Source organism: Scyliorhinus torazame, chromosome 16, assembly GCF_047496885.1.
Source record: "Scyliorhinus torazame isolate Kashiwa2021f chromosome 16, sScyTor2.1, whole genome shotgun sequence".
NCBI lineage: Eukaryota > Metazoa > Chordata > Chondrichthyes > Carcharhiniformes > Scyliorhinidae > Scyliorhinus > Scyliorhinus torazame.
In genome coordinates this window covers 16,194,579-16,221,745 of record NC_092722.1, presented here as the reverse complement: position 1 = coordinate 16,221,745, position 27,167 = coordinate 16,194,579, and the positions used below count along the sequence as shown (strand labels likewise).

General features: G+C 46.2%; 1 protein-coding gene across 1 annotated transcript in view; it reads left to right on the top strand.

Moving 5' to 3' along the window:
* ttc34 (tetratricopeptide repeat domain 34) overlaps nucleotides 1-27,167 on the top strand; it is a 103,222-nt gene that overhangs the window by 23,811 nt on the left and 52,244 nt on the right. The window contains exons 2-4 of the mRNA XM_072478012.1: nucleotides 735-2,396; nucleotides 4,256-4,481; nucleotides 14,780-14,972. Of these exons, the coding sequence (XP_072334113.1) occupies nucleotides 793-2,396; nucleotides 4,256-4,481; nucleotides 14,780-14,972 (2,023 nt within the window). The 5' untranslated portion in view covers nucleotides 735-792. The remainder of the gene's footprint in view (nucleotides 1-734; nucleotides 2,397-4,255; nucleotides 4,482-14,779; nucleotides 14,973-27,167) is intronic.

The following is a 27,167-nucleotide window of genomic DNA, read 5'->3' as shown; positions in this document are numbered from 1 at the left end:
CTCCTGACTCCAGTCTCATGGAAGCAGTGGTAGTGACTCCAGTTTGAAATCGGAAAATTTCTTTGCTGGTCAGTATTTAGCCCAATAGTGTTTGTTCAATTGGCCATCTGAATGGTTAATGCATGTTCGACCTTTTCAGGCTTCCACATTAAGGAGCTTGTTTCCTTCTCACCCGTTGAGTCTTTCTTGTTTCTGTTACCATCAGTGAGTGCTCTACACCGTGACTTATAATCTCCAAATTTAAGTATTTTACATGACGTCTCACCTGTATTTTGAAATATTAAGCCCTCAGAATTCAAAACTAATACTATATAACCCACATGCTTCCTAACTCATTTTTAAAAATGCTGGGAAAATTCAGCAGGTTTAGCAGCTTCTGTGAAGAGAGACGGAGTTAAATGTTCAGAGTCCGCAGTGGCTCTTCTTCAGAGCTGTTCCCGTTGTCACCTGAGGGATCTCTGATATCCGTCGGAGTTGGTGGGATGTGCTATGGGTCTTGCAAATACAGTTGCTGAATCTGAAAACATGAGCACTTGACGAGCGGGCTGGGAAACCGATGTGATCGGGTGGGAAGCCAGTTTCATATCGCCCAAGGCTTCAGGGGAGGATAAATTGGGGGGGGGGGGGGGGGTGTAAAAGCCAGTTACCGGAGGTACGGGTTGGGTTAAAATTGTCGCGTGACAATTACTTCTACCGATCTAATCTGCAATTTTTGCATGTTTTTTCTTTTGCAGGCTCGGATGAATTTGCACACATGTAAATCTCTGACGTGCCGGCAGCTCAGTCGTGGTGATGTCTGAACACGAGCTGCCCGCCCAGCTCTGCACCAAGGGGGACCAGTACCTTGCGAGCGGTTCTCCGACCCAAGCCACCACCTGTTACACCACCGCTTTCAGCCAAAGCGCCGAGGCAACCGTCCGGCATGTCCAATCCTTGGGGGAGCTCGGCCTGGGCGACGTGCTGGCGGTGCTGGAGGGCTGGTGCGCTGACCAAAGCTGGGTCCCGAGGCAAGCGGGCGGCAAGGCCGCAGGCAAGGCGCCCGTCAGCGTGGGGGTGGCCGCCGTCTTCCTCTCCACGCTGAGCCCCAGCAACCTGGCAGCCTCGGTGCTGAAGATGGACGCACTGCTGAGGAGCGGCCGGCACCAGGAGGCGGTGAGCCGCTGCAACGCTTTACTCAATGCGCACCCAGGGCACGCGCTGGGACTGCTGCTGACCAGGGCCCTGGCCTGGGTCCTGTCCGACAGACACTCTGCCAACGGTGTGGTGGACTACCTGCAGGCCTTCGTGAAGCGGCAGGACGAGACCGTGGCGTTCGTCACCACCCGGCAGAGGAGAGACTTGCCCTGCATCGTGCGTGCCTTCGACGACTACATTTCGCTGCATGAAGGGAAGCGACAAAATGGCGGCGCGGCCTGGCTGCCTGCCGAATGCCGCCGTTTCCTGGCGCTCGTGGCGCCTCGTGATGTCAACGCGTCCCGAGCGTGCGCTGCATGGCCGTTGGACAAGTGGCAGTTGGGGGAAAGCGCGGGAAGCGGCAGCGCGGCGCTTGCGCCGCCCCCAGGCCTCGCCCACTCGAAGCCTGAAGAGAAGGCCTCGCTGCTGGTGGGTCGGGCCGCCGCTATCTTCGCCATGGGCAACCGCGACACGGAGGTGATCCACGACCTGACCTCTGCCTTCGAGAGCAGCCCCAGGCTCGCCCGGAAACATTTCGACCAGCTATTCGCGTCGCACCGCCTGGTAGAGCGGGCCAAGCAGCTCATCGAGGCCCAGTTATCCGGGTATAAGGAGACGGTGCGCAGCCGTGCCGACCTACGATCTGACGGGGGAGCCGAGCTCCTTCGGCCCGTCCTTGAGGCCCTCCAGCTGGTGGCACACATCGAACCTGAGGCCAAGCGGGACCTAGAGATCCGACTGGCCGACTGCAAGCTACTGTGCGGGGACGCCCAGGGCGCCCTCCGGTTGTGCCAGCGCCTGCTCGCTGCCGATCCCACCACCTACCACAGCACCATCCTGGTCCTCCGCGGCTTCTCCCACCTGCACGCCGGCGACCTTACGCGGGCCCTGGAAGATTTCCAGTCCATCCTGGAACATGACCTGCCTCATCCCGGGAGCTGTGTCAAGGCCATGTGCGGCCGAGGCCTGGTGCGAATGCTGTCCGGCAGCCCTTACCTGACCGCCCTGGACTACATCACTGCCAGCAGACTGCGGCTGGACGAAGTGGCCTTGTTTGTCAAGTCCTACGTCCCCTGGAACCAGCGAGGCCTCCTGTACAAGGTCCTGCAGGAAGAAGGGCAGAAAATGCTTCAGAAAAAACACCCCAGTCCCTCAGCCAGTGCTGTGTTAAGGAAGAAGAGAAGTGCAGAACATGGGAACAGTGGCAATTCTTTCAAAGAAGGGTATTACATCCAACCTCTTAATCAAATATATCAATACATTGTATTTTAAATCTGGCCAGAATTCTCCTTTTGCTGAACTATCCCGCCTGAGATGAATTGCCACTGATTTGTGCTCGTGCTGGGAGCGCAAATCAGAGGCGATTCACTCTCCCATGCCATGCAAACTTATACATAGCAGGGATTGCCAGGGATTTCCTCATGAATCCTGCTATCGGGACACCATTTTGGGTTGGCAGCTGCCCCACCACAGGATGCCCCTCCCCCTGTATGAGGGTGACCTGCATCCACCCATGAGAGAGATTCCTGCAGCCCCGACAGAAACAGTGAAAATATCCTGCTTTAAAACTCACCTGTGCAATACACCTGCTGGCTCAGGCAGAGGAAGCAGCACCTGTAAATTCCTAGAAAGAATTCCATATCAGCTGGGTGTAAACCCCTTCAGGATTCATATCATTGTGAAATTGATTTTACAAGGCTGGCTGCCTGGATTGTTCAATCTCATTTCCCTTCACACTTGAGTGTATTTCAAGTAGCCAGCCCTGAAACTAACCACGATGTTTATAAACATCTCATGATTGACAGCTCTTGGTCCGCAGACACTTAAGTGCTGGCGTGGTGCACAAACCTAGTTCCCGCCGCCAGTGGAGAACCGGAGCATTGGAAGCGCGATCCTGTTTTTTTGGCCGATGCTGGATTCTCCGCCGCATTGGGAGCTCCGCTGAGGATGGGGGAGAATCCAGCCCCCTGCATCAATTAAGTCTGATTGCTTCTCGGAAACTGTGCTGGGATGTAGGAAATGAGTAACATGAGACCTGACGTTTGGTAGGAGTAGAATACTTGGGTCTGAGGGGTTTTCAAGTCCTATTTCAGGATTTAAGGACACAACTTTAAGCTGCCATTCCAGTGCAGCACTGAGGGAGTGCCGTGCCATCAGAAGTGTGGTCTCAGAAGAGACCATAAACCAAGACCTCACCCAGTGCTTAAAAGATCCTGTGGAGTTATCCCCGTGCATCCAGGTTGAATAGTAAACCATTTGCCATTGGTTGCTGGAATAATGGTAATATCACTTCCCAATATTGTTCTGTGCCTCTTGGGGTTATATGCACATGCAGTATTTCCTCTTGGGTATTAGTGTGATGCAAATGTTCACCTGGCATGGTGCCTTGTCTGATGGTGCACATTGGAAAATAGCACAGACTGTTTGGCATGCTGGAAGTTAAAAGTCAAATATTTGTGGACTTGACCCCAGGCCAATAGACCAGTCCAAAGATGTGCAGGTTAGGATTGGCCAAGCTAAATTGCCCCTTAGTGTCCAGGGACGTATGGGTTAGGTTAAGGGATAGGGTGGGTAAGTGGACCTAGGTAGCGTGCTCTTTATGAGTATCAGTGCAGACTTGGTGGGCCAAACAGCATTCCAACAGTGCAAAAGGAGGCCATGGTTACGGTAGCACTGCTGTCTCACAGCTCCAGGGTCCCGGGTCCAATTCCAGCCTCGGGTGACTGGAGTTTGCACTTTCTTCCCGTGTCTGCATGGGTTTCCTCCGGGTGCTCTGGTTTCCTCCCACAGTCCAAAGATGTGCAGATTCGGTGGATTGGCTGTTCTAAATTGCTTCTTAGTGTCCCAAAGGTCAGGTGGGGGTACTGGGTTACGGGGATAGAGTGGAGGCGTAGGTTTAAGTATGGTGCCCTTTCCAAGGGCCGGTGCAGATTCGATGGGCTGAATAGCCTTCTGCACTGTACATTTTATGATCTAGTCAATGGTTCTATAAAAAAATATGTGCTGATTAGACATTTGATTAGTTTTACAGGGAAAACAAAAGTATTGATTATTAAATGCAAACTTGTTTGCTTACTCCTAGAGATGCATTGGGTGTTCATTACTTAGCTTTATTGCTACTGGAGCTGGAGCCATCAGATGAGGTTTCCCGAATTCTGTCTGCAGATGCCCTCTACCAGCTCGGTTGGATGGAAGAGGCTCACAAGACGTTGCTGGTTTCTCTTGGCAAGAACCCTCAACGTTCCTCAGTCCTGGCTCGGCTTGCCCTACTTCAACTGAAGAAAGGCTTTCTATATGACGCCAACCAGGTACATCTGGGGTGCTGAAGGAAAATGAATTAAGGCAGTTAGTGTGAGGCATTGTCCAGCTTGATATTCCCTTGCATCAGTATTTCTTGGGAAAGAGGGAATGCCTCAGGGACGACTTAACCAAAATGTTAAGAATTTGAAAACTAATTGTTGATGTTTTGTTATTTACAGCACAGAACGTGGTCATTCGGTCCATCGTAACTATGTTGGTTCATTGTTGGAGCAAGCTGAAAATTATTGCACAGCCTCACTCTCCCAATGGCCCTGCTGTGGCTTCCATTGCTCCAAATGGGCAGCACGGTAGCACAAGTGATTAGCACTGTGGCTTCACAGCGCCAGGGTCCCAGGTTCGATTCCTGGCTTGGGTCACTGTCTGTGCAGAGTCTGCACGTTCTCCCCGTGTCTGCGTGGGTTTCCTCCGGGTGCTCCGGTTTCCTCCCACAGTCCAAAGATGTGTAGGTTAGGTGGATTGGCCATGATAAATTGCCCTTAGTGACCAAAAAAGGTTAGGAGAGGTTAGAGAGTTACGGGGATAGGGTGGAAGTGAGGGCTTAAGTGAGTTGGTGCAGACTCGATGGACCGAATGGCCTCCTTCTGCACTGTATGTTCTATGTTCTAAATGCTCCAAATGTTTATTTGTTCTTTAATGGTGCGTACTGCGTTTACTGCTCCCAGTGGTCCATGTTTCAACAAATGAAAATAGGAAGGGTTTTTCCTGATCCCTTTCAGTCACAAAGACATGATTTTTACAGCACAGAAAGGGACTCTTCGGTCGATCGCGTCCACGCCAGCCATCAAGCCTATCTCATCCCATTTTTCAGCACTTGGCCGGTAGCCTTGCATGTCATGGCACTTCAAGTGTTCATCTAAATACTTCTCAGATCGGAGTTTTTTAAGTGTGGTAGGGTTGCGGACGGGTGTCGGGGCGGTCGCAGAGCAATAAGTCGCGGTGTTCCCGATCGTAGGAGAAGCACCCAACGCCTCCTGCCGGCATTTAAATTGAGAATGACAGCTGCTTCCGACTTATAAAATTAGAACGGCTGTGTGCGATCTTCCTGCTGTAAGCAGCAGCAGTGAGCAGGTCACGCGCCTTGCACATACACTTGATGTCAAGCGCCCTGTGTGCATGTGCTTTTGGTGTGAAATCACAGAGGAGAGATTCTTTCATTTTCCAGATGCTAGCAAGCAAAGCAAGGGGTTTGTGAAGATTGATTGTTTTCTTACAAGAAAGTGATGGCCAGAGACACACATAGGCAGTGTACCTACTGGTCAGGATCTCACATCTGAATCTGCTAGAGAGAGCTGCTCAGACGAGTCCACGGCAGGACAGAGCAGTGCTAATATTAGCTCTGTACGAAGCTCCAGGGTCTCTGGTAAACAGCCTACAAAGAAGAAACTTTAAATTAGCAACAAAGCAGTATACAGATGATTTATTGAGGTTTGGTTTTGTCAGTTGTACCAATGTAAATCAGGATACAAAGCCCATATGTATTATATGCAGGGAAGTACTGGCGAATGAGAGGATGTTTCAGATTTTGAAAAAGAAGTAGTGGGTGAAAAATTCCTTTTGAGGTTGAGACGCCAGAGTCCGTTATTAACTTAGAACTGCCTCCAAATGAAAAAAACTAAGCTGCTGTGCCTGACCCATGATAGCGCATTAAAAACATGCCAGAAGTCCATGAGGCTGCCAGGAGTAGCCAGTCTTGAGTAAAACAAGCATTTTATTGCAATTGCCCTTCATGACGGCCTACATGTGCGAGGTTGGATTTTGCATTCTCACAAAGATGAAGACGGCACAAAGGAACGGGCTGAACTCTGCACCTGATGTGCGCCTTGCCCTCTCCTGTGAATCTGATTGGAATGAGACCATGAGGACCAGGCAGGCTCCCCTTTCGTATTAAAGGGAGGCAAATGAACTTGTGTCTTGACGATTGGCCGGCGAGTGTTGCGAAGGTCGGCTGGTATGGGCCCCGAAAGTCCGCCAGTTGGCAAGAGTGGGTCCTGGGAAATAAAAGTTTGAAAAACACTGTCTTAGATGTTGTGAGCGTTCCCGCTTCTACCACACTTTCAGGCAGCGAGTTCCAGATTCCAACTACCCTCTGTGTGAAAAAGCTTTTATTCACACGCCCTTTGCCTTAAATCTATGCTCCCGATTATTAGCTTTGAGGAGAGGAACCAGAATTTTTTTACCACAAGGTGGCAGCAATCCTTGAGTTATATCTTCAGGCAGCATACTTCATTCAGTACAATGTTCATTGAGTGTGGCTATGAAATAAGTTCTAAAAAATTGCTCTTAATTTTATCCTTTCCAAAAGGCTTAAAATTCAATAGACTAGAGGTACGGCTTATTGGCGAAATGGATGTAGACAGCAGATTTTCATCTAAATATACGCTGCAAGTAGTTGGCCTTCTGTCTGAAAATGGACATCTATGAATGGTACTGAGGAGAATACAGAGCATGGGCCCCTGCAACAATTGTACTGAGGAGTGTTATATAAGACTACACAAAAATGAGAAAGACTTACATTTATAGAACCTTTCATCACCTCCAACTGTCCCAAAGGTTTTATAGTTAGTGCAATTCTTTGAGGACACCTGATGAGGATGCATGAGAGCCTACGAAAGCAATACCAGCAATCTAGAGCCCAAGAGCCGATCCTACCTCCCAGAAATAACCTCCCAGGTTGCAGTTGGAGATGCGGCTCTAGGATTAGGCCCAACAGTCACACAAGGACCCACAGAACCCACAACCAGAGTTTTCTAGGTGGACAATCATACTTGTTCGTGAGTGCTCGCCAAAGAAAAAGACATTCCTGAAAAGTCACAACTTTAAGCCTAATGGGAATCCAGGGCTCCCATATGAATCAATGTTAAAGCCAGAGTTGGGTTCCTTCAGACTCCAGTTGCCCAGAAAAAACAATGTACACGTTGAAATACTGTACCACACATGCAGTGTACTGTGTTCCTAGCTGGAATAATTTGCAAAATAAAATAAATCTTTGACATAATTTTAAAAATAATACACTCACTTATCTGATGCCAGAAGTTGGTCAGAGCAAGAAGCTGCTGGAATACTGGCATTTTCTGCACCAACTAACTTCTACCACTAGATGGAGCCCATGAACTTCAGTTCAGAATCGAAGCATTGTCACATTGAAAACAGGCCCTGGTAAGAATAGAGGGTGGGAGGCAGGCTGAAGAGCAATGTCGGGGGAGGGAGTCAGGACTGAGGGCAAGAGCAGAATCTCGGTGGAAAAGAAGGGTTTGTGCCCAGGCAAACCACAGAAAAGGTAGTCTGCTAATGACTTTAAAATGAAACTGGCAATGTTAAATGTTGACACTATAAATACACTATAAATTGACACTATAAATTGCTTGGGGTCGAGTGTGTATTGAATTTCAGAATATTTTGCAATATAATGTGATAAGGCGCATGTGTGGCATGTTGGAACCTGCATATTGCCTGGGAACCTTCCCAGAGTCTTGTGGGATTTCCCATTCATGACATCAGCGCTCAAAAAGTGTGGATTTTGGAATTTCTTGGTTTTCAGAATTTCAGTTACGGGATGCTCAACTTGTACTGACACTATTAACTATGTTAAAGTGAAACAACGTTAAATGAGGACTTACTGAAGTAATCACACCTCCCGTCTAAATTATACCATATGATATTGAAGTATTGCATGCAAAGAGTGTTTTAATGATGCTTTTGGAAGTTCCTAGTTACTTACAGATATCGCTCAGCTAAGTGAACCGATTTGAATACTTAAAACTTCCCTCTCGATCAAGGCTGAACTCATCTGACATTCAGCTTGGTGACTGCGGGTCGACTTGTCAGTCTCCCTGCCAGTCTCCACTCACTCCTTTCCTAGGTGAGACAATCGATTCACCACAGCTTATATGGCAACCGCAATCCTCGCCTGCCTCCTGACTTGCTCCAGGCCAATTCTGTCCTCCACTTACTTGCGGACCCAACCTGAGAGTCTGTACAAAACCCCTCCGGAGCTCCGTGAACTCTGGTTTGAGAATCACTGGCCTAGATTATCTTCTCCGGTCCTGCAGGCAGACATCTAACTCCTAGATATGGAGTAGGAATGTTTTCTACATTTAGCATAAGAAATGTTGGACGGAAAAAGACCCAAGGCCCATCTACTACTGTCCTGGGAGTCGCATAACACAATGATATTGAAACTATTGACACGTTCTAGCGATCAATTTTTACCAGTTAGGATACAACAGACCCAGATTTTACATCAGGAAAACCCTAGTGGTTGAGGGTTTTAAGAACCATGGGTGAGATTCTCTAATCCCGCGGCAGAGTGTCCAAGGTGTCGTAAACGCCGTCATGTTTTACGACGGCGTGAACAGGCCGACCCGACGACTAAGGGGCCAGCACGGCACTGGAGCGGTTCACGCCGCTCCAGCTGCTGATCCCGGCGTGGACTGGGCGCGGCAGGATCCGTGCATGCGTAGTGGCTCCCTTCAATGTGCCTGCGCCAACCCAACATGATGCAGGACTACAGGGGCCGGCACGTAGGAAAGGAGGTACCCAGCCAGAGAGGCCGGCTGCCGATCGGTGGGTCCCGATCACGGGCCAGGCCACATCGGAGGCCCCCCTCCCCCCCGGGGTCGGAGGCCCCCCCCCGCCCCCCCCCAACCCTTCCACACCAAGGTCCCGCCGGCTGAGAGCAGGTGTGGATGGCGCCGGCGGGACTCGGCGTTTTCACGACGTCCGCTCGGCCCATCCCGGGCCGATAATCGGCGGGCCGACCACGTAGAGCGGCCTCCGCCGGCGTCAGTGTGCCGATTCTCCACTCTGCGGAGAATCGCGTGCCGGCATCGTGGTGGCGTGTCGTGATTCGTGCCGGTCGTGGGGATTCTCCGTCCTGGCATCGGGCTGAGAGAATCCCGCCCCATGGGTCTCAAGTCACCGTTCATCACAAGCCCTGTGATCAGAGATGTTAGAATAGTGGTGGTTCATTGTGCATATATTTATGACATTGGCATGATGATGATGCAGGCTGTCCCTTCAGTGGAGTGCTGAGGGACTGAGTGCTACGTTGTCAGAGGTGCTGTCTTTGGGTCAGAACATTGAATTGAAATCTTGTCTTGCGGTTCAGATGGACTTAAAGCAGGAATGAAGAAAGGGATTCTGGTGATCAAATAAACCAAAGAGGTGCTCCTTGTATTTAGCCAATACTTAGCCAACTGGCAGCTCCAGTGAAATAACAGGCAACTGAGCTAGCGTATTTTTGTTTTGTAGATTTTGCCTTCAGCACTACAGAGCCATAGTACCATAGAAAGGTTACAACACAGAAGGAGGCCATTTGGCCCATATTGCCCAGAGCCCTGTAGCTGACAGCACTTCAGGTGCAGATACAGGTACTTTTTAAAGGGGTTTCGGGTCCCTGCCTCTACCACCAACTTGGGCAGCGAATTCCAGACTCCCACTACCTTTTGTGTAAAAAAAGGTTCTTCCTCATGTCCCCGCTTCTGCCACTTATCTTGAATCTTTGTCTCTTGGTTCTAGAATTCTCCACCAATGGAAATAATTTTATCCTGTCCTCTCTGTCACTTCCCCATATAATTTTGTACACCTCAATTAAGTCACCCACAGCCTTCTTTGTTCCAAGGAAAAGAATCCCAACCTATCCAATCTCTCCTCGTAGCTACACTTTTCTAGCCATTTACGTTCTTGTAAACCTCCTCTGCACTCTCTCTAGAGCAATAACATCCTTCCTGTAATGTGGTGACCAGAACTGCACACAGTACTCCAGTTGTGGCCTCACCAGTGTTTTATACAATTCCAACATTGTATCCTTTTATATTCTATATCGCTGACAATGAAGGAGAACATTCCATATGCTTTCTTTACAACCTTGGCTACTTTAACTGCTGCCTTTAGGGACCTGTGTACTTGTACGCCAAGATCTCGCACTTCCTCAACCCCTCTTAGTATATTCCCATTTATTGTGTACTCCCTATAAATGTTTGGCCTCCCACAATGTATGACTTCACACTTCTCTGTATTTAATTCCATTTGCCACTTTTATCGCCCACTCCACCAACCCATCTATATCGTTTTGGAGATTATAGCTATCCTCTACCCTGTTCACCACTCAACCAATATTTGTGTCGGCTGCAAATTTCGCAGTCATGCCCCCCACATTCACATTCGCATCCAAATCATTAATATATAACAGAAACAGTGATGATCCCAACATCGACAGCTGTGGAACACCACTTGAAACAACTTTGCATTTGCAAGGGCAGCAATCGACCATTACCCTTTGTTTCCTGTTACTAAACCAACTTTTTATTCATTTGCCACATTGTCCTGTATCCCATGGGCGTTTACTTTTTTGACCAATCTGCCATGTGGGACCTTGTCAAACGCCTTGCTAAAATCCGTGTACACAACATCAACCCTTCTTGTCACTTCCTCAAAGAATTCAATCAAATTTGTGAGGCAAGATCTTCCTTTAACAAATCCATGCTGACTATCCCTGACTAATCCATGCCTTCATTTGTGACAGTTGATCCTATTTCTCAGGATTGATTCTAATAATTTGTCCACCACCGACGAAAGACTAACTGGCCTATAATTGTTTGGCATTTCCTTTGATCCCTTTTTAATCAATGGTGTTGTAAAAACACTAACATGAGTTAGATGTCAGGAGGAGTTTAATAACTACAACATTGCAGTAAAGCTTAAAATAACTTTCAGCTTTTACATTTAGTCACATTACATCTCCTCCCTTCTTATGTACTTTTGCTCTACTTTTGACGTTACTTTAAACTTTTTAAAATCTTATTTGATCAATTGATTCTTCCTCTCTTTATAAAAAATAATTTCAGCAGAATTGCTGGGGAAATTCTCCAACCAGTGTTGTTCCTGTACAAAGATTTAGGACATCTGCAGTAAGGGTCTCTCTGATTTCATTTTTAAAAAAGCATTCAGTAACTTTGGGATTTTGTACGGGTTCATCAGACATTCATAAAAGAAGGGATCAACTGATTTGGTCCGTTGTTGTGATTGAATGCTATAAAGAAAATTGCACTTGTATTGTGCCTTTCACACCATTTTAATATTCTAACGTACTTTGCTGAAATATTAATTAATCACTACATTTGTGTACAGCAAGATCCTCAAGCAGCACTGATAATTGACCAGTTAATCTGTTTTGATGATGTTGTTTGAGGATGGATACTAAATCTCTGCTCTTCATCCAAAAATGGATCCTTGATAACTACCTGTACAGGCACACCAGTTTGTTTATATTCTTTCATGGGTGTTGCTGGCAAGACCAGCATTTATATTGCCCCTCCCTAATTGCCCTTGAGAAGGTAATTATGAGCTGCATTCTTGAATCGCTACACTCCATGTGGAACACCCACAGTGCTGTGAAGGAGGGAGTTCCAGCATTTTTATCCAGTAACAGTGAAGGAATTACAATATATTTCCATGTCAGGGTGGTGTTGGCCTTGGAGGGGACCTGCAGTTTGTGGTGTTCCCATGCAACTGCTGCCCTTGTCCTTCTAGGTGGTAGAGGTCCTGGATTTGGAAGATGATGTTGAAGTAATCTTGGTGAGTTACGGTGCATCTTGTAGACGGTATCCATTGCTGCCACTTTTGTTGGAGGTGAGATACTGATTGTTTAAGGTGGTGGATGGGGTACCAATCAAGTGGGGTACTTGTTCTGGAGGGTGTTGAGCTTCTTGGGTGTTGATGCAACTGCACCCATCCAGGCAAGTGAAGAGTATTCCATTACACTCCTAATTTGGTTTCTGTAGATGGTGGACATGTTTTGGAAGGCGAAGGTGAGTTATTTGCTGCAGAATTCACAGATTCTGACCTGATCCTGTAGCCACAGTATTTACGTGGCTAGCCCAGTTCAGTTTCTGGTCCGTGGTAACCCTCAGGATGTTGATTATGGGAGATTTAGCAATGGTAATGCCATTGAATGTCATAGGGCGATGGTTAGATTCTCTCTTGTTGGCGATGGTTAATGCCTCTCACTTAAGCGGCAAATAACATTTGTTCCACACATCAGCCCAAGCCCGAATGTTGTCCAGGTCTTACAAATGGGATAGACTGCTTAGGTATCTGAGCAATCACAAATGACCTTGTGATGGAGTGACGTTCATTGGTGAAATAGCTGAAGATGGTTGGACCACAACACTACCCTGAGGAACTCCTGCAGTGATGGACTGAGATGATTGACCCCCAACCACCACAATCCTTTGTGGTAGGTACGACTCCAACCACTGGACAATTTTAGTGCTTATCTGAAACAATGCATCACTCCCTCAAGAAGTATGAGCCTAGGTTATGACCAGTGGTGTTCCACAGGGATCAGTGCTGGGACCTTTGCTCTTTGTAGTATATATAAATGATTTGGAGGAAAATGTAACTGGTCTGATTAGTAAGTTTGCAGACGACACAAAGGTTGGTGGAATTGCGGATAGCGATGAGGACTGTCGGAGGATACAGCAGGATTTAGATTGTCTGGAGACTTGGGCGGAGAGATGGCAGATGGAGTTTAATCCGGACAAATGTGAGGTAATGCATTTTGGAAGGTCTAATGCAGGTAGGGATTATACAGTGAATGGTAGAACCCTCAAGAGTATTGAAAGTCAAAGAGATCTAGGAGTACAGGTCCACAGGTCATTGAAAGGGGCGACACAGGTGGAGAAGGTAGTCAAGAAGGCATACGGCATGCTTGCCTTCATTGGCCGGGGCATTGAGTATAAGAATTGGCAAGTCATGTTGCAGCTGTATAGAACCTTAGTTAGGCCACACTTGGAGTATAGTGTTCAATTCTGGTCGCCACACTACCAGAAGGATGTGGAGGCTTTAGAGAGTGTGCAGAAGAGATTTACCAGAATGTTGCCTGGTATGGAGGGCATTAGCTATGAGGAGCGGTTGAATAAACTCGGTTTGTTCTCACTGGAACGAAGGAGGTTGAGGGGAGACCTGATAGAGGTATACAAAATTATGAGGGGCATAGACAGAGTGGATAGTCAGAGGCTTTTCCCCAGGGTAGAGGGGTCAATTACTAGGGGGCATAGGTTTAAGGTGAGAGGGGCAAGGTTTAGAGTAGATGTACGAGGCAAGTTTTTTACGCAGAGGGTAGTGGGTGCCTGGAACTCGCTACCGGAGGAGGTGGTGGAAGCAGGGACGATAGGGACATTTAAGGGGCATCTTGACAAATATATGAATAGGATGGGAATAGAAGGATACGGACCCAGGAAGTGTAGAAGATTGTAGTTTAGTCGGGCAGCATGGTCGGCACGGGCTTGGAGGGCCGAAGGGCCTGTTCCTGTGCTGTACATTTCTTTGTTCTTTTTGTTATGGGCTTGATCTGGGACTAGAACAAAAACAGAGATTGGCTGGCTCAAGTCCTGCTCAGACATTGGGAATGTCACCTTTCGCACACCACTGGTTAGAATTGTACAGTATTAAATTGATAGTTTTATGTCTTTTGGAAATCTAGAAAAAAAATCCAACTTCTTGAAGGGGGGGGGGGAGGAATTATTTCATGGCCTGTGGTCATTTTTCCCTTTTAGGAATTTACATAAATTACGGATGGATGGATTAGTCATAAGCACATTCCTGTGGATTTCTTCTGCCTGCTGTTTTAAGGATTGTATTAACCTGTTGTTTTAATCGGCTGTTGTCAGAAGAGTCGTGACAACATAATTTCAACCCAAAACGCAGAAGAGCCTGTTATTTATATATCTGGGCCATTTAAGAAACATTTAAGAGTTCACACAATAATGTGGGACTAAGATTCCATGTAGGCCAGGGTAGGAAAGAGTGGCAGATTCCTTCCACCACTGTGGAACATTAAATGAAGTGGTTGGGTTTTCACAGCATTCACAATGCTAAGTCATGAATGACCTTATTTGCAAATTCTATTCTGCAGTTCATCTGGGAGAGGAGTTGAACTAATAATCTTTAAGATTGTAAATTGAGCTGTAATTACCACTTTTTACATTATTCAGACAACTGCATGTTATGATTTTCAGAGGGTGGATATGGTATGTAAAGAACATGCAATAATGTTCCCAGTAGTGTTCTTATTTGGATCAGCAAATGTATGAAAATTGGATGGTATCTGAGGAAAGATTTGACCGAAGTTTATGAGAAGGATCATGCTAAATAATAATTGCATAATGTCCAGATACCCCTTATCTTTTCAGATACTGTAAGCTCCTGTAATTATCTGCGAGGAAGGGTCAGTGAATTAGAGGGCCTCCATCCAGTTCTCACAAAAAATGTCTCTTTATTTCAGCTAATAAAGAAGGTTATTGAGATTGGTGATACCTCCTGCCTCCTGCCCATAATGGACATTTTTAAGTCAGAAGATCGAGACTTAATGCAGAAACATTGTCATTCCAGTGCCATGTCAATCCTACAAAATAAAGAAGGTGACACGTATGTAAAGGAAGCAGTGGCCTATCTCTCTCTGGCAATCATTTCTTCAGGTCAGTGGACGAGGTTTCATTTTTGACCAGATCAGTGCGATGCAACCTGGAGTACTAACATAATCCTGATCAGGTGGGGGGTTGATAGAGTTTAAACTTTCAAAGTAAATCTAAAAATCCTTGTAAATCTTAAGGAAATTTCAGAATCTCCAATAAATATTTTGGAATCAATTTCAATACTGAGTCAATTGTGACAAATGTATTTACATTTCTGAGTAGTCTCAATCCATTTTGGGCTTTTTGAGGGGAGGGGGGTTGATTCGGAACTAAGTATAGTCATAGGTCATCTGAATTGCCATTTAATTAGATCATGTTTGATTTGTACCATATTCCATTTGCTAACAAAAGTTTATTGATTTCAATCTTGAAAGCTCCAATTTTTCTAATATTGACATTCTTTGAGGTGGGAAGTTCCCCTTTGAGGAGAGAATTCTAGATTTCTGATGTGGGAAAAACCCTCCCACATTTCAGTAGTTAGTGTGTTTGCTTCAGTAATGGATTTGCATATGATCCCAGATAGTCAACCATCAAACACAGATTTACGGATGATTAATGCAGTTTTTGATGTCACGTATGCCATTGGAACTGACTTCTTTTACCTCCGAAGCATTGCTATCCTTGGTCCATGCTGCTGAGACATTCTAATTCATGTTCTTGTGAACTCCTACCTTTCCCAATGTGTTCCTTTCCAGTTCTTTGTTCCACCCTTCAGAAACTCTTAACTCCAAAGGACCTCCACCATATAGGCGGCACGTTAGCACTGTTGCTTCACAGCACCAGGGGCCCGGATTCGATTCCCGGCTTGGGTCACTGTCTGTGGGGTGCCTACACCTTCTCCCTGTGTCTGCATGCGTTTCATCCGGGCGCTCCGGTTTCCTCCAACAAGTCCCAAAAAGATGAGCTTGTTAGGTGAATTGGATATTCTGAATTCTCCCTCCGTGTACCCGGACAGGTGGCGGAGTGTGGCGACTGTGGGCTTTTCACAGTAACTTCATTGCAATGTTAATGTAAGCCGACTTGTGCCACTAATGAAGATTATTATTATTATTACACCTTGTCTTGTTAACCATTCTCCTTGCCTACCTCTACTATATCCTCCTCATCCATCACTGGCTTACTCTTATCTTCAAATTCATTTAGAAACTACATTGTGAGTAGAGACGGTAAATTCTGTGTTTGCATGAGAGTTTGACTAACAAATACTTCTTTTAGAATCATGGAATGGTTACAACACAGAACAAGGCCATTCAGCCTGAAGAGTCCATGCCAGCTATCTGCAAGAGCAAATCAGCTAGTCCCACTTCACCGCCTTTTCTGTATAGCCTTGCAATTTTTTCCCCTTCAAGTGCTATCTAATTCCCTTTTGGAACTCCGTTAAATCTGCCTCCACCACCCTTTCAGGCATTGCATTCCAAATCATAATTATTCATTGCATGTAAATGATTTTCTTCATGTTCCTGGTTCTTTTGCCAATCACCATATCATGGGCGTCATTCTCCGACACCCCCGCCGGGTCGGAGAATGGCCGTTGGCCGCTGTGAATCCCGCCCCTGCCCCCGCCGAAGTCTCCGATACCGGAGATTGGGCGGGGGCGGGAATCGGGCCGCGCCGGTTGGCGGGAGCCCCCGCTCAATTCTCCGGCCCGAATGGGCCGAAGTCCCGCCCAGAAATTGCCTGTCCCACCGGCGTAAATCAAAGCTGGTATTTACCGGTGGGACCAGGCGGCGTGGGCGGGCTCCGGGGTCCTGGGGGGGGCGCGGGGCGATCTGACCCCGGGGGGTGCCCCCACGGTGGCCTGGCCCGCGATCGGGGCCCAACGATCCGCGGGCGGGCCTGTGCCATGGGGGCACTCTTTCCCTTCCGCCTCCGCCACGGCCTCCACCATGGCGGAGGCGGAAGAGACTCTTCCCCATTGCGCATGCGCGGGAAACTGTCGGCGGCAGCTGACGCTCCCACGCATGCGCCGCATTTCCGCGCCAGCTGGCGGGGCACCAAACGCCATTTCCGCCAGCTGGCGGGGCACCAAACGCCATTTCCGCCAGCTGGCGGGGCGGAAATCCCTCCGGCGCCGGCCTAGCCCCTCAATGTTGGGGCTCGGCCCCCAAAGATGCGGAGCATTCCGCACCTTTGGGCCGGCACGATGCCCGTCTTTTTGGCGCCAGTCGGCGGACATCGCGCCGTTGGGGGAGAATTTTGCCCCATGTTCTCTGGTTCTAATCCCATCTACAAGTGGGAACAGGTTCTTTCAATCCACTCCACCTAGACCCGTGATATTGAGCAACTTTTTCTCAGAGTTAATATTGCTGACAAACCCAATATATATACAACCTCTGGAAGTCAATATACACCACATCAATCACATTGTCTTCATTAATCCTCTCTGTTACCGCATCAAAAAAGCTCAATATTTAAATACAATTTGTCCATTACAAATTGTGCTGCCTTTCCTTAATTAATCCGCAAATGTTCAAGTGACTGTATGTTTTCCAGGATTTGCTTTTCTAAAAGCTTCCCCATCATCAATTGCTGGGTTTATTCTTACACCCTTGGTCAAACAAATGTGACATTTATAATTCCCCAGTCCTGTGGCCCCCATTTTTAAGATTACGGCCAGAACGTCTGTAATTCCCACCTATTATTTCTCTCTGCAATCTAGGGTGCATCCCATTGGATCTGGTGATTTATTTACTAATTAGTACAGCCAGCTTTTCCAGTACCTCCCCTTTATCAATTTTTAACCCAATTCAGTATCTCAACCATCCCCTTTCACTGTTTAGCCTGGAAGAGGTTTTCTGCCGCAGTGAGTGTTTGTTGCCTCATTTCCTTAAGTGAGAGCAGAAAAAGTATGCATGGGTTTTATCCAAAAGCAAATGTGAAGGGGGAGGAGAGAAAGCAAAAGATAAAGTTCCAGAATGATTATAAAAATGAGACAGGGGGAGGTAAGGTTTAAAATAGTGCAACTCCTACAGACTAAAAACATCCTCTGGAAGTTGATGCCAGCGAGATCGCCCTGGAAATTTGTAGATAGATCTGCTTTTTATCACTATCGTATAATAGATTACATATAAGGGTAAACCTTTTTGCAGGTATACTCTCTGCATGAACTGTCAGTCTCCATTTCATTGCAGTGGAGATACACAAAATGTGTTGGAACGGACACAAAATGTGCTGGAAGGGTGTATCAGAACTTAGAGGGACCTGGAGGTCAATTAATAGCACGAGAGAGGGACACATCCTTTTTGCTTCTAATATGTATCATTGTTTATTTTTCTCGTCCTTTCAACTGTTTGTTCATCACTACTTTTATTTTGTGAAAATACTTCTGTGGTCTTTTGGAGATGGGAACAACTTGCAGAAAATCCGAAGATCACCCAAGTAAATTCTTCAATAGTCATAAGAGTAGGAGTGTAACTGGCCAATAACCCACTCACAGTGCACTACGGGTTCATAAGATCATAAGAAACAGAAGTAGACTCTTGAGCCTGCCCTGCCATCCGGTAAGATCATGGCTGATCTGATTGTAACGTCAACTCCACTTTCCTGCCTGCCCCTGCTTGCCCCCCTATCACTCTTGACAGACGTGTCAATCAAAAATCTATCTAACTCAGCCTTTAATATATTCAATGACTCATCCTCCACTGCTCACTAAGGAAGAGGATTCCAAAATCCAATGACCCTCTGGGAGAAAAAAATCTTCCTCCTCTCCGTCTTCAATGGGAAACCCTTTCTGCGGGAATCTCCGTCGGTGGGATCCTCCGCTTCATCGGCAGCACACCCATGCCAATGGGTTTCTCGACGGTGTGGGGTGACCACAATCGGAAACCCCATTGGCCGGCTGTGGGAACGGGGTTGGCAGGAGGAAGAATCCTGCCCTTTATTTTTAAACTGTACCCGTAGTTCTAAACTCTCCCACAAGGGGAAACATCCACTCCTGTCAGATCCCTTCAAAATCTCAACTGTTTCAGTAAGATCACCTTTCATTCCTCTTTACTCTAATGCAGTGTTCTTCAAACTCTTTTTCCGGGGACCCATTTTTACCAATTGGCCAACCTTCGTGACCCACCCCGGCTGACCTGCGCGACCCACCATTTTCTCTTACTTTGTTTACTGCTGACAAAAGTGGAGGAAATGGTTTTGGGTCCCTTTGGCCCTCGTACAAGCTCCTCCAATGGAACCTGTTGGATGAAGGTGAAGCCTTCTGGTGTCGGAAAGTATGGAGTCTCCATCTGTCCAAAGTTCTTCTGAATTTTTTTTCCTGTAAAATTTTATCAAATAAACCCCCCCCCCCCCCCCCGAATGTGTAAAAAAAAAAAAAATTTTTTTAATTAATAAAATGAGTAAAATAAATGAAAAAAATGAATAAAACCCTCCGAACTTGTAAAACGAAATAAAATGAATAAAATAGTCGCGCCCCTGACTTTGAAGAACACTGCTCTAATGGGTAACGGTGCAGCCTGCTCACTTTCCTTCATAAGACAACCCCTTCAACCGAGGAACCAGCTGTGAATCTTCTATGAACTGCTTTGAATGCAAGTATATCCCTCCTTAAGTAAGGCAACCAAAACTACACAGCACTCCACGTGCGGTCTTACCTAAAGGCCCTCTACATCTCTAGGAACACTTTCCTACTTTGTCCAACTTTCCAATTTTTGTATTAATTTGTGGGATGTGGGCATCACTGGCTAGTCCAGCATTCATTGTCCATCCCTAATTGTTCTTGAGAAGGTGGTGGAGTGTTGCCTTCCTGAACTGCTGCAGTGCATGTGTTGTAGGAACATCCACAGTGCTGTTAGTGCCTTTCAAATTATTTGCCTACTTGTTGTGATTCCTGTACCAGGACTCTCAGATCCTGCTGCACCACAGATTTCTGCAGTCCCTCTCCATTTAAATAATATTCTGTTTTTCATTTGTTCCTGCCAGAGGGGAGAATCTCCCATTTTCCCATGTTATAGGCCATCTGTGAAATTTTAACCCACTCACTTAACCTATCTGTAGCCCTTGCGGACAGTTTGAGCTGAATAGAATGGTCCGAAAATAGGACTTCCATTCCCGCGGCAAAGTTATATCATTCGCGTTCCGAATGTCATCAGAAAGCAATAATGCGGTCGGCAGGTGGCCCTAGAAATTGGGAGTCTGCACACCATATTCAAATAGTCAATTAATGGGCACTTAAGCTCATTAGCAGTCCAATTGACTGCAATAATATGTGCTGCATACAATAATATGTTTAGAGTGTGGAAAATAAGCCAGGTGGGGAACTTGTTTTTTTACATGGTTCTATGTCAGGACCGGTTTAAAGGCTGCAAGTGGATTCATTGTTTGCCTACTGTGCGTTATGTGAGCAGTTATTCTTGAAGGTGTGTATTCAGTGTTATCTAGGTGTTTTAATCCTAAACGTTTGTGCATTTAGTGCCTCGTCTGTACTTCAGCCTATGTGGTTTGAGCAACACGAGGATAGTAGTCTCCGTGGGAGAGTCATCCTCCAGTGACAAGGAGATTGAGAAGAGAGGGAAAAGGCTAGGTGGTCAGGGGCAGGTTGCATGAGGTGCATGAGGGTGGCTGACCTGCACCGAGCAAGGGGCTGCTGACGGCAGGATGCTGCAAACAGTCTGGACAGATTTTTCCTCTTTTCACCCCCCATCCTCCACGACGAACAGCCCCTCAAACACAGTCACAAACATCCCCCCCATCTTTCCTCAAACCCCACTGAAGAGCCCCTTAACTCATACTTTATCTTCTTTAATCACAGGAAGTCGTACAGGTCACCCAACCATGCCGCTACCCCCGGTGGCGATGCCGACCGTCACTCCAGCAAAATTTGTCGCCGTGCAATCAGAGAGGCGAAGGCCAAGACATCGGCCTTCCTCCTCTCCATGAACTCCGGCTTCTCTGAAAACCCCAGATATCGCCACCAAAGGGTCTGGGTCCACTCCTCCACTATCCTGGCTAAGACTACGTACACTCTCGCCCAGAATCTTCCCAATTTTTCACAACCCCAAAACATGTGCACGTGATTCGCCCCTGCCCACCTCTCACACTCATCTGCTACCCCCTGAATGAACCCACTCATTGTCGCCCGAGTCATATGCACCCTGTGCACCATCTTAAACTGTATCAGGCTCATCCTTGTACAAGAGGAGGTCCCGTTTATCTGACGCAGTGTCGCCACTCCTTACTCTCCAATTGATCTCCCCTCCAACTCTGCTTCCCATTTCTCCTTGATCTTCACCACTTGCTCGCCTCTCTATTCCCCAGCCACTTGTATACATGGCGGTGAATATTTTTGCAGCTGGATCCTTTAGGGCTGCTTGTGGAGATAATGCAGTGGGATTCTGCAGCCTGCTGCATCAAGGTCTTCACCGATGCAACGTTCTGAAGATATAGAACATAGAAAAAACATAGAACATAGAAAAATACAGCACAGAACAGGCCCTTCGGCCCACGATGTTGTGCCAAATCTTTGTCCTAGATTAATCATAGATTATCATTGAATTTACAGTACAGAAGGAGGCCATTCGGCCCATTGAGTCTGCACCGGCTCTTGGAAAGAGCACCCTACCCATAGTCAACACCTCCACCCAACACTAAGGGCAATTTTGGACACTAAGGGCAATTTATCATGGCCAATCCACCTAACCTGCACATCTTTGGACTGTGGGAGGAAACCGGAGCACCCGGAGGAAACCTATGCAGACACGGGGAGGATGTGCAGACTCCACACAGACAGTGACCCAAGCCGGAATCGAACCTGGGACCCTGGAGCTGTGAAGCAATTGTACTATCCACAATGCTACCGTGCTGCCCTTAAGACAAATAAATCTACACTATATCATTTTACCGTAATCCATGTACCTATTCAATAGCTGCTTGAAGGTCCCTAATGTTTCCGACTCAACTACTTCCACAGGCAGTGCATTCCATGCCCCCACTATTCTCTGGGTAAAGAACCTACCTCTGACATCCCCCCTATATCTTCCACCATTCACCTTAAATTTATGTCCCCTTGTAATGGTTTGTTCCACCCGGGGAAAAAGTCTCTGACTGTCTACTCCATCTATTCCCCTGATCATCTTATAAACCTCTATCAAGTCGCCCCTCATCCTTCTCCGTTCTAATGAGAAAAGGCCTAGCACCCTCAACCTTTCCTCGTAAGACCTACTCTCCATTCCAGGCAACATCCTGGTAAGTCTCCTTTGCACCTTTTCCAAAGCTTCCACATCCTTCCTAAAATGAGGCAACCAGAACTGTACACAGTACTCCAAATGTGGCCCTTCCAAAGTTTTGGACAGTTGCATCATCACCTCACGGCTCTTAAATTCAATCCCTCTGTTAATGACAAGTTAGTGCACTCCATTCTCCATGGACCATCACATTCAGTTTGAATAAGGCAGAGGATTTGCAGCGATGGCAGGCTATCCCAGGGTTCAGGGAGTGACAGACTGCACACGTGTTGCCATTAGGGCTCCAGCAGACCACCCCAACACATTTATAAACAGGAGAGCTTTCACTCTGTAGATGGGCAATAATATGAGAGAATTATGCTAGATACCTGGACAGCAGCCATAACTTCTACATTCTTGGGAACTCGCAGGTCCAAGACATGGTCACTGGATCTGATGCCTTGAATGGATGGCTGCTGGATGGTGAGGCCTTTGTTTTGAACTAATGGTTCTTGACACCAGTGAAGATTCCTCGAACAGACACAGAAGAGGTATAATGGTAGCCAGTATAATGATAGCCATGGCACAATCAGGGCCATCATAATGCAAACAATTAGGTTCCTAAAAATGCCTGGATAGATGAGGAGCTGTGCAGTGCACTGTATCCAGAGTGTTGCAGATGGTTGTTGTGTACTGCACTGTGCACAAACTCGTCCTATAGAGAGGGGATGTCCTGGAGGAAGAGGAGCGCCAAGAAACCAGTCAGCCCTGCAATTATACGGTTGATGAGGGCATAAGGGAACCACCGGGCGGAGAAGTATAAGGGCCTGCATGGAAGCACATGAATGGCTGTGAGACACATGAGGTCTTGATGATCTGAAGGTTCCATTAGTCAAGACCTCTGGACTGCTTATACTTCGGGAACATCTCTTTCATCCCACCTGCACAGAAAACTGATTCCAAAAGTTATTTCAGCAGAATCACTGTCGCGATCCATTGTTGCAACTTGATACACCTTCATAATATTCTGCACGGACCACATCCCTAAAACCAGAATTGTCCAGTAATTAAAATACTAAACAATTTTCGTAAGCTGGAAATAATTCACTCGACCACTGCATGATGGCTATGAAACAATTAATTTATTTACATATCACCATTAGATCCTTGTCGAGGAAACAAAATTTTTATGCACCTAAATGAACTGATATGTACCTGGTGTGGAGTCTTTCACAATCTCTTGAGTGTGCTGCAGCATAGTGTTCTCATTTGGTTAGGTGCAGTGGAGAGAGGCTGTTGATCTGTTTGCCTCCTAGCTCTGGAAATCCAAATGCACATCATTTACTGGTTCCTCACTATCCACCCTGTTTACTACTTGCTTAAAGAGCTAATAAATTAGTCAAACACTTTTTCCCTTTCACAAAACCATGTTGACACTTTCCGATTGTATTATGGTTTTCTAATTGTCTTGTTATCATATCATTTCATTTCATTTTCATCTCAATAATGGATTCCAGCATGTTCCCTATGATGGATGTTAGATTAACTGGCCTATAATTTTCTGCTTTCTGCCTCCTTCCTTTCTTGAACAGAAACATTTACATTTGTGGTTTCTATTCCACTGAGACCTTTCTAGAATCCAGAGAATTTTGGGAGGTTACTAACAATGCATCCACTAACTCTGTAGCCACTTCTTTTAAGACCTTACGATGCAGGCCATCAGGTCCAGGGGACTTATCAACCTCTAGTCTTTGCAGTGATCATGATTGTTTTAAGTTCCTCCCATTCAGCTTTTGATGTTCAACTATTGAGATGCTTTTTGTGTTTTCGACAGTGAGACTGATGCAAAATACCTGTTCAACACCTTCACCATTTCCTCGTTTTCTATTATGAATTCCCTAGTTGGCCTGCAAAGTGATCAACACTCACTTCAGCCACTCTTCTTTTTTTCATTTTTGTCATTTTTATATATTTAGAAATGCAGACAGTAAGCATTCCTGCATTTCTAACTAGCTTTCACTCGTACTCTAATTTCATTCTCATTACATTCTTGTCATTTTTTGCTGGCTTCTAAAATTTTCCCTGATTTTACCACAAATCTTCACAATATTGTACACGACTAAATTGTATGGTTAAATTATAAGCATTGCAAGTATAATACATTTCTGACCTGACACAAACGAAGAGTGGCCCTGAGTGTTCTTATTTTACAGGAGTTTGCATTGGTATTTGGCAAGCTGACCTAATGCTTCATAATCTGTTGATGAAGCTTGAAGTTAGGCTCATGGACTCTAAAACTGAATTTTAAAGTATGCAACATCAATATAAAATCTATATTCACCTGTCTCTCTATTGTATTACCCCTCTCTTCAATGGGCTGCTGTTCCACAGTCACATTGAAACTTCACTAAATTGATGCATAAACCCACTTGCTATTCAACCGTGAGAATCAAAACAACTAAGTTAAATTCTGCCCTTTCCCAATGATCTCGCACTTAGGAATAATTAAGTGTATAATCAACTTCTGTGTGGTAGCCCTCCCTCTGATTATTGTTCCCAGTGCATACCTTTCCAGCTTGGAGAGCAGGATCATTAAATTTCCCTATCGTTTCCAGTAGGAGTCACAGAGCAGTTATCAGAGGCAAATGCTTTTTTAGCCCCGTGCTTTTTGGGGACTGAGACTAATTATAGCGCGATCAACATTGCACCCCTGGGGTTTGCTGGGAAATTCTATCTAGACAAAATATTGAATTTAGGACCTCCTTAGCACAAGGCTAAAGAGCTGGCTTTTAAAGCAGTACAAGGCAGGCCAGCAGCACGATTCAATTCCCGTACCAGCCTCCCCGAACAGGCGCCGGAATGTGGCGGCTAGGGGCTTTTCACAGTAACTTCATTTGAAGCTTACTCGTGACAATAAGCGATTTTCATTTCATTTCATATGTACTATGGTAAATTTACCAAGTGTCTTATTTATAATTCTGAGCAACCTATGGGAGGTGTGAATGTGTGTGTATGCTTCTAACTAGTTCAAATTTAGCACCCATTAATACGATTTAATCAATCATACTATTACCATTGCAATCTACCAGATCAAACATGGCTGACCTGTTTGATCTGACAGATTGCCGCACCAATGTAATCCCTTCTAATTGATGTGTTTATATAAATATGAAGGCAACAGCTGAATTCTAAGTAGATCAGTGAAGATTAACATTGGCAGCCTCAATACTTGACATACGAAGCAAAATGAAACCTGTCGGGATCTTTTTTAAAGAAAAGATGGGCATAAATGGGATGAGATTCTTTGTATCTCCTTGTTTATATTCTATACAAGACTGGTCTAGAGATTGCCGAGATGTTGATCTCTGCTTTACACTATAGGCTATAGGTTTGTGAGAATGTTGAAACACTGTTTCAAGGTTCCTATGCAGTTGGGGCAGCACAGTATCATCGTGGTTAGCACAGTTGCTTCACAGCTCTCGGGTCCCAGGTTCGATTCCCGGCTTGGGTCACTGTCTGTGCGGACCTAAACGGGAACAGAGGAACCAGGTGCTCCGGTTTCCTCCCACAGTCCAATGATGTGTGGGTTAGGTGGATTGGCCATGCTAAATTGCCCTTGGTGTCCAAAAAGGTTAAACATAGAACATAGAAAATACAGCACAGAACAGGCCCTTCGGCCCACGATGTTGTGCCAAACCTTTGACCTAGATTAATCATAGATTATCATAGAATTTACAGCGCAAAAGGAGGCCATTCGGCCCGTCGAGTCTGCACCGGCTCTTGGAAAGAACACCCTACCCAAGGTCAACACCTTCACCCAACACTAAGGGCAATTTTGGACACTAAGGGTAATTTTATCATGGCCAATCCACCTAACCTGCACATCTTTGGACTGTGGGAGGAAACCGGAGCACCCGGAGGAAACCCATGCACACACTGGGAGGATGTGCAGACTCCGCACAGACAGTGACCTAAGCCGGAATCGAACCTGGGACCCTGGAGCTGTGAAGCAATTGTGCTATCCACAATGCTACCGTGCTGCCCTTAAGAACATATTAATCTACACTATCATTCTACCGTAATCCATGTACCTATCCAATAGCTGCTTGAAGGTCCCTAATGTTTCCGACTCAACTACTTCCATAGGCAGTGTATTCCATGCCCCCACTACTCTCTGGGTAAAGAACCTACCTCTGACATCCCACCTATATCTTCCACCATTCACCTTAAATTTATGTCCCCTTGTAATGGTTTGTTCCAGCCGGGGAAAAAGTCTCTGACTGTCTACTCTATCTATTCCCCTGATCATCTTATAAACCTCTATCAAGTCGCCCCTCATCCTTCTCCGTTCTAATGAGAAAAGGCCTAGCACCCTCAACCTTTCCTCGTAAGACCTACTCTCCATTCCAGGCAACATCCTGGTAAATCTCCTTTGCACCTTTTCCAAAGTTCCACATCCTTCCTAAAATGAGGCGACCAGAACTGTACACAGTACTCCAAATGTGGCCTTACCAAAGTTTTGTACAGCTGCATCATCACCTCACGGCTCTTAAATTCAATCCCTCTGTTAATGAATGCTAGCACACCATAGGCCTTCTTCACAGCTCTATCCACTTGAGTGGCAACTTTCAAAGATGTATGAACATAGATCCCAAGATCTCTCTGCTCCACCACATTGCCAAGAACTGTACCGTTAACCCTGTATTCCGCATTCATATTTGTCCTTCCAAAATGGACAACCTCACACTTTTCAGGGTTAAACTCCATCTGCCACTTCTCAGCCCAGCTCTGCATCCTATCTATGTCTCTTTGCAGCTGACAACAGCCTCCTCACTATCCACAACTCCACCAATCTTCGTATTGTCTGCAAATTTACTGACCCACCCTTCAACTCCCTCATCCAAGCCATTAATGAAAATCACAAACAGCAGAGGACCCAGAACTGATCCCTGCAGTACGCCACTGGTAACTGGGATCCAGGCTGAATATTTGCCATCCACCACCACTCTCTGACTTCTATTGGTTAGCCAGTTCG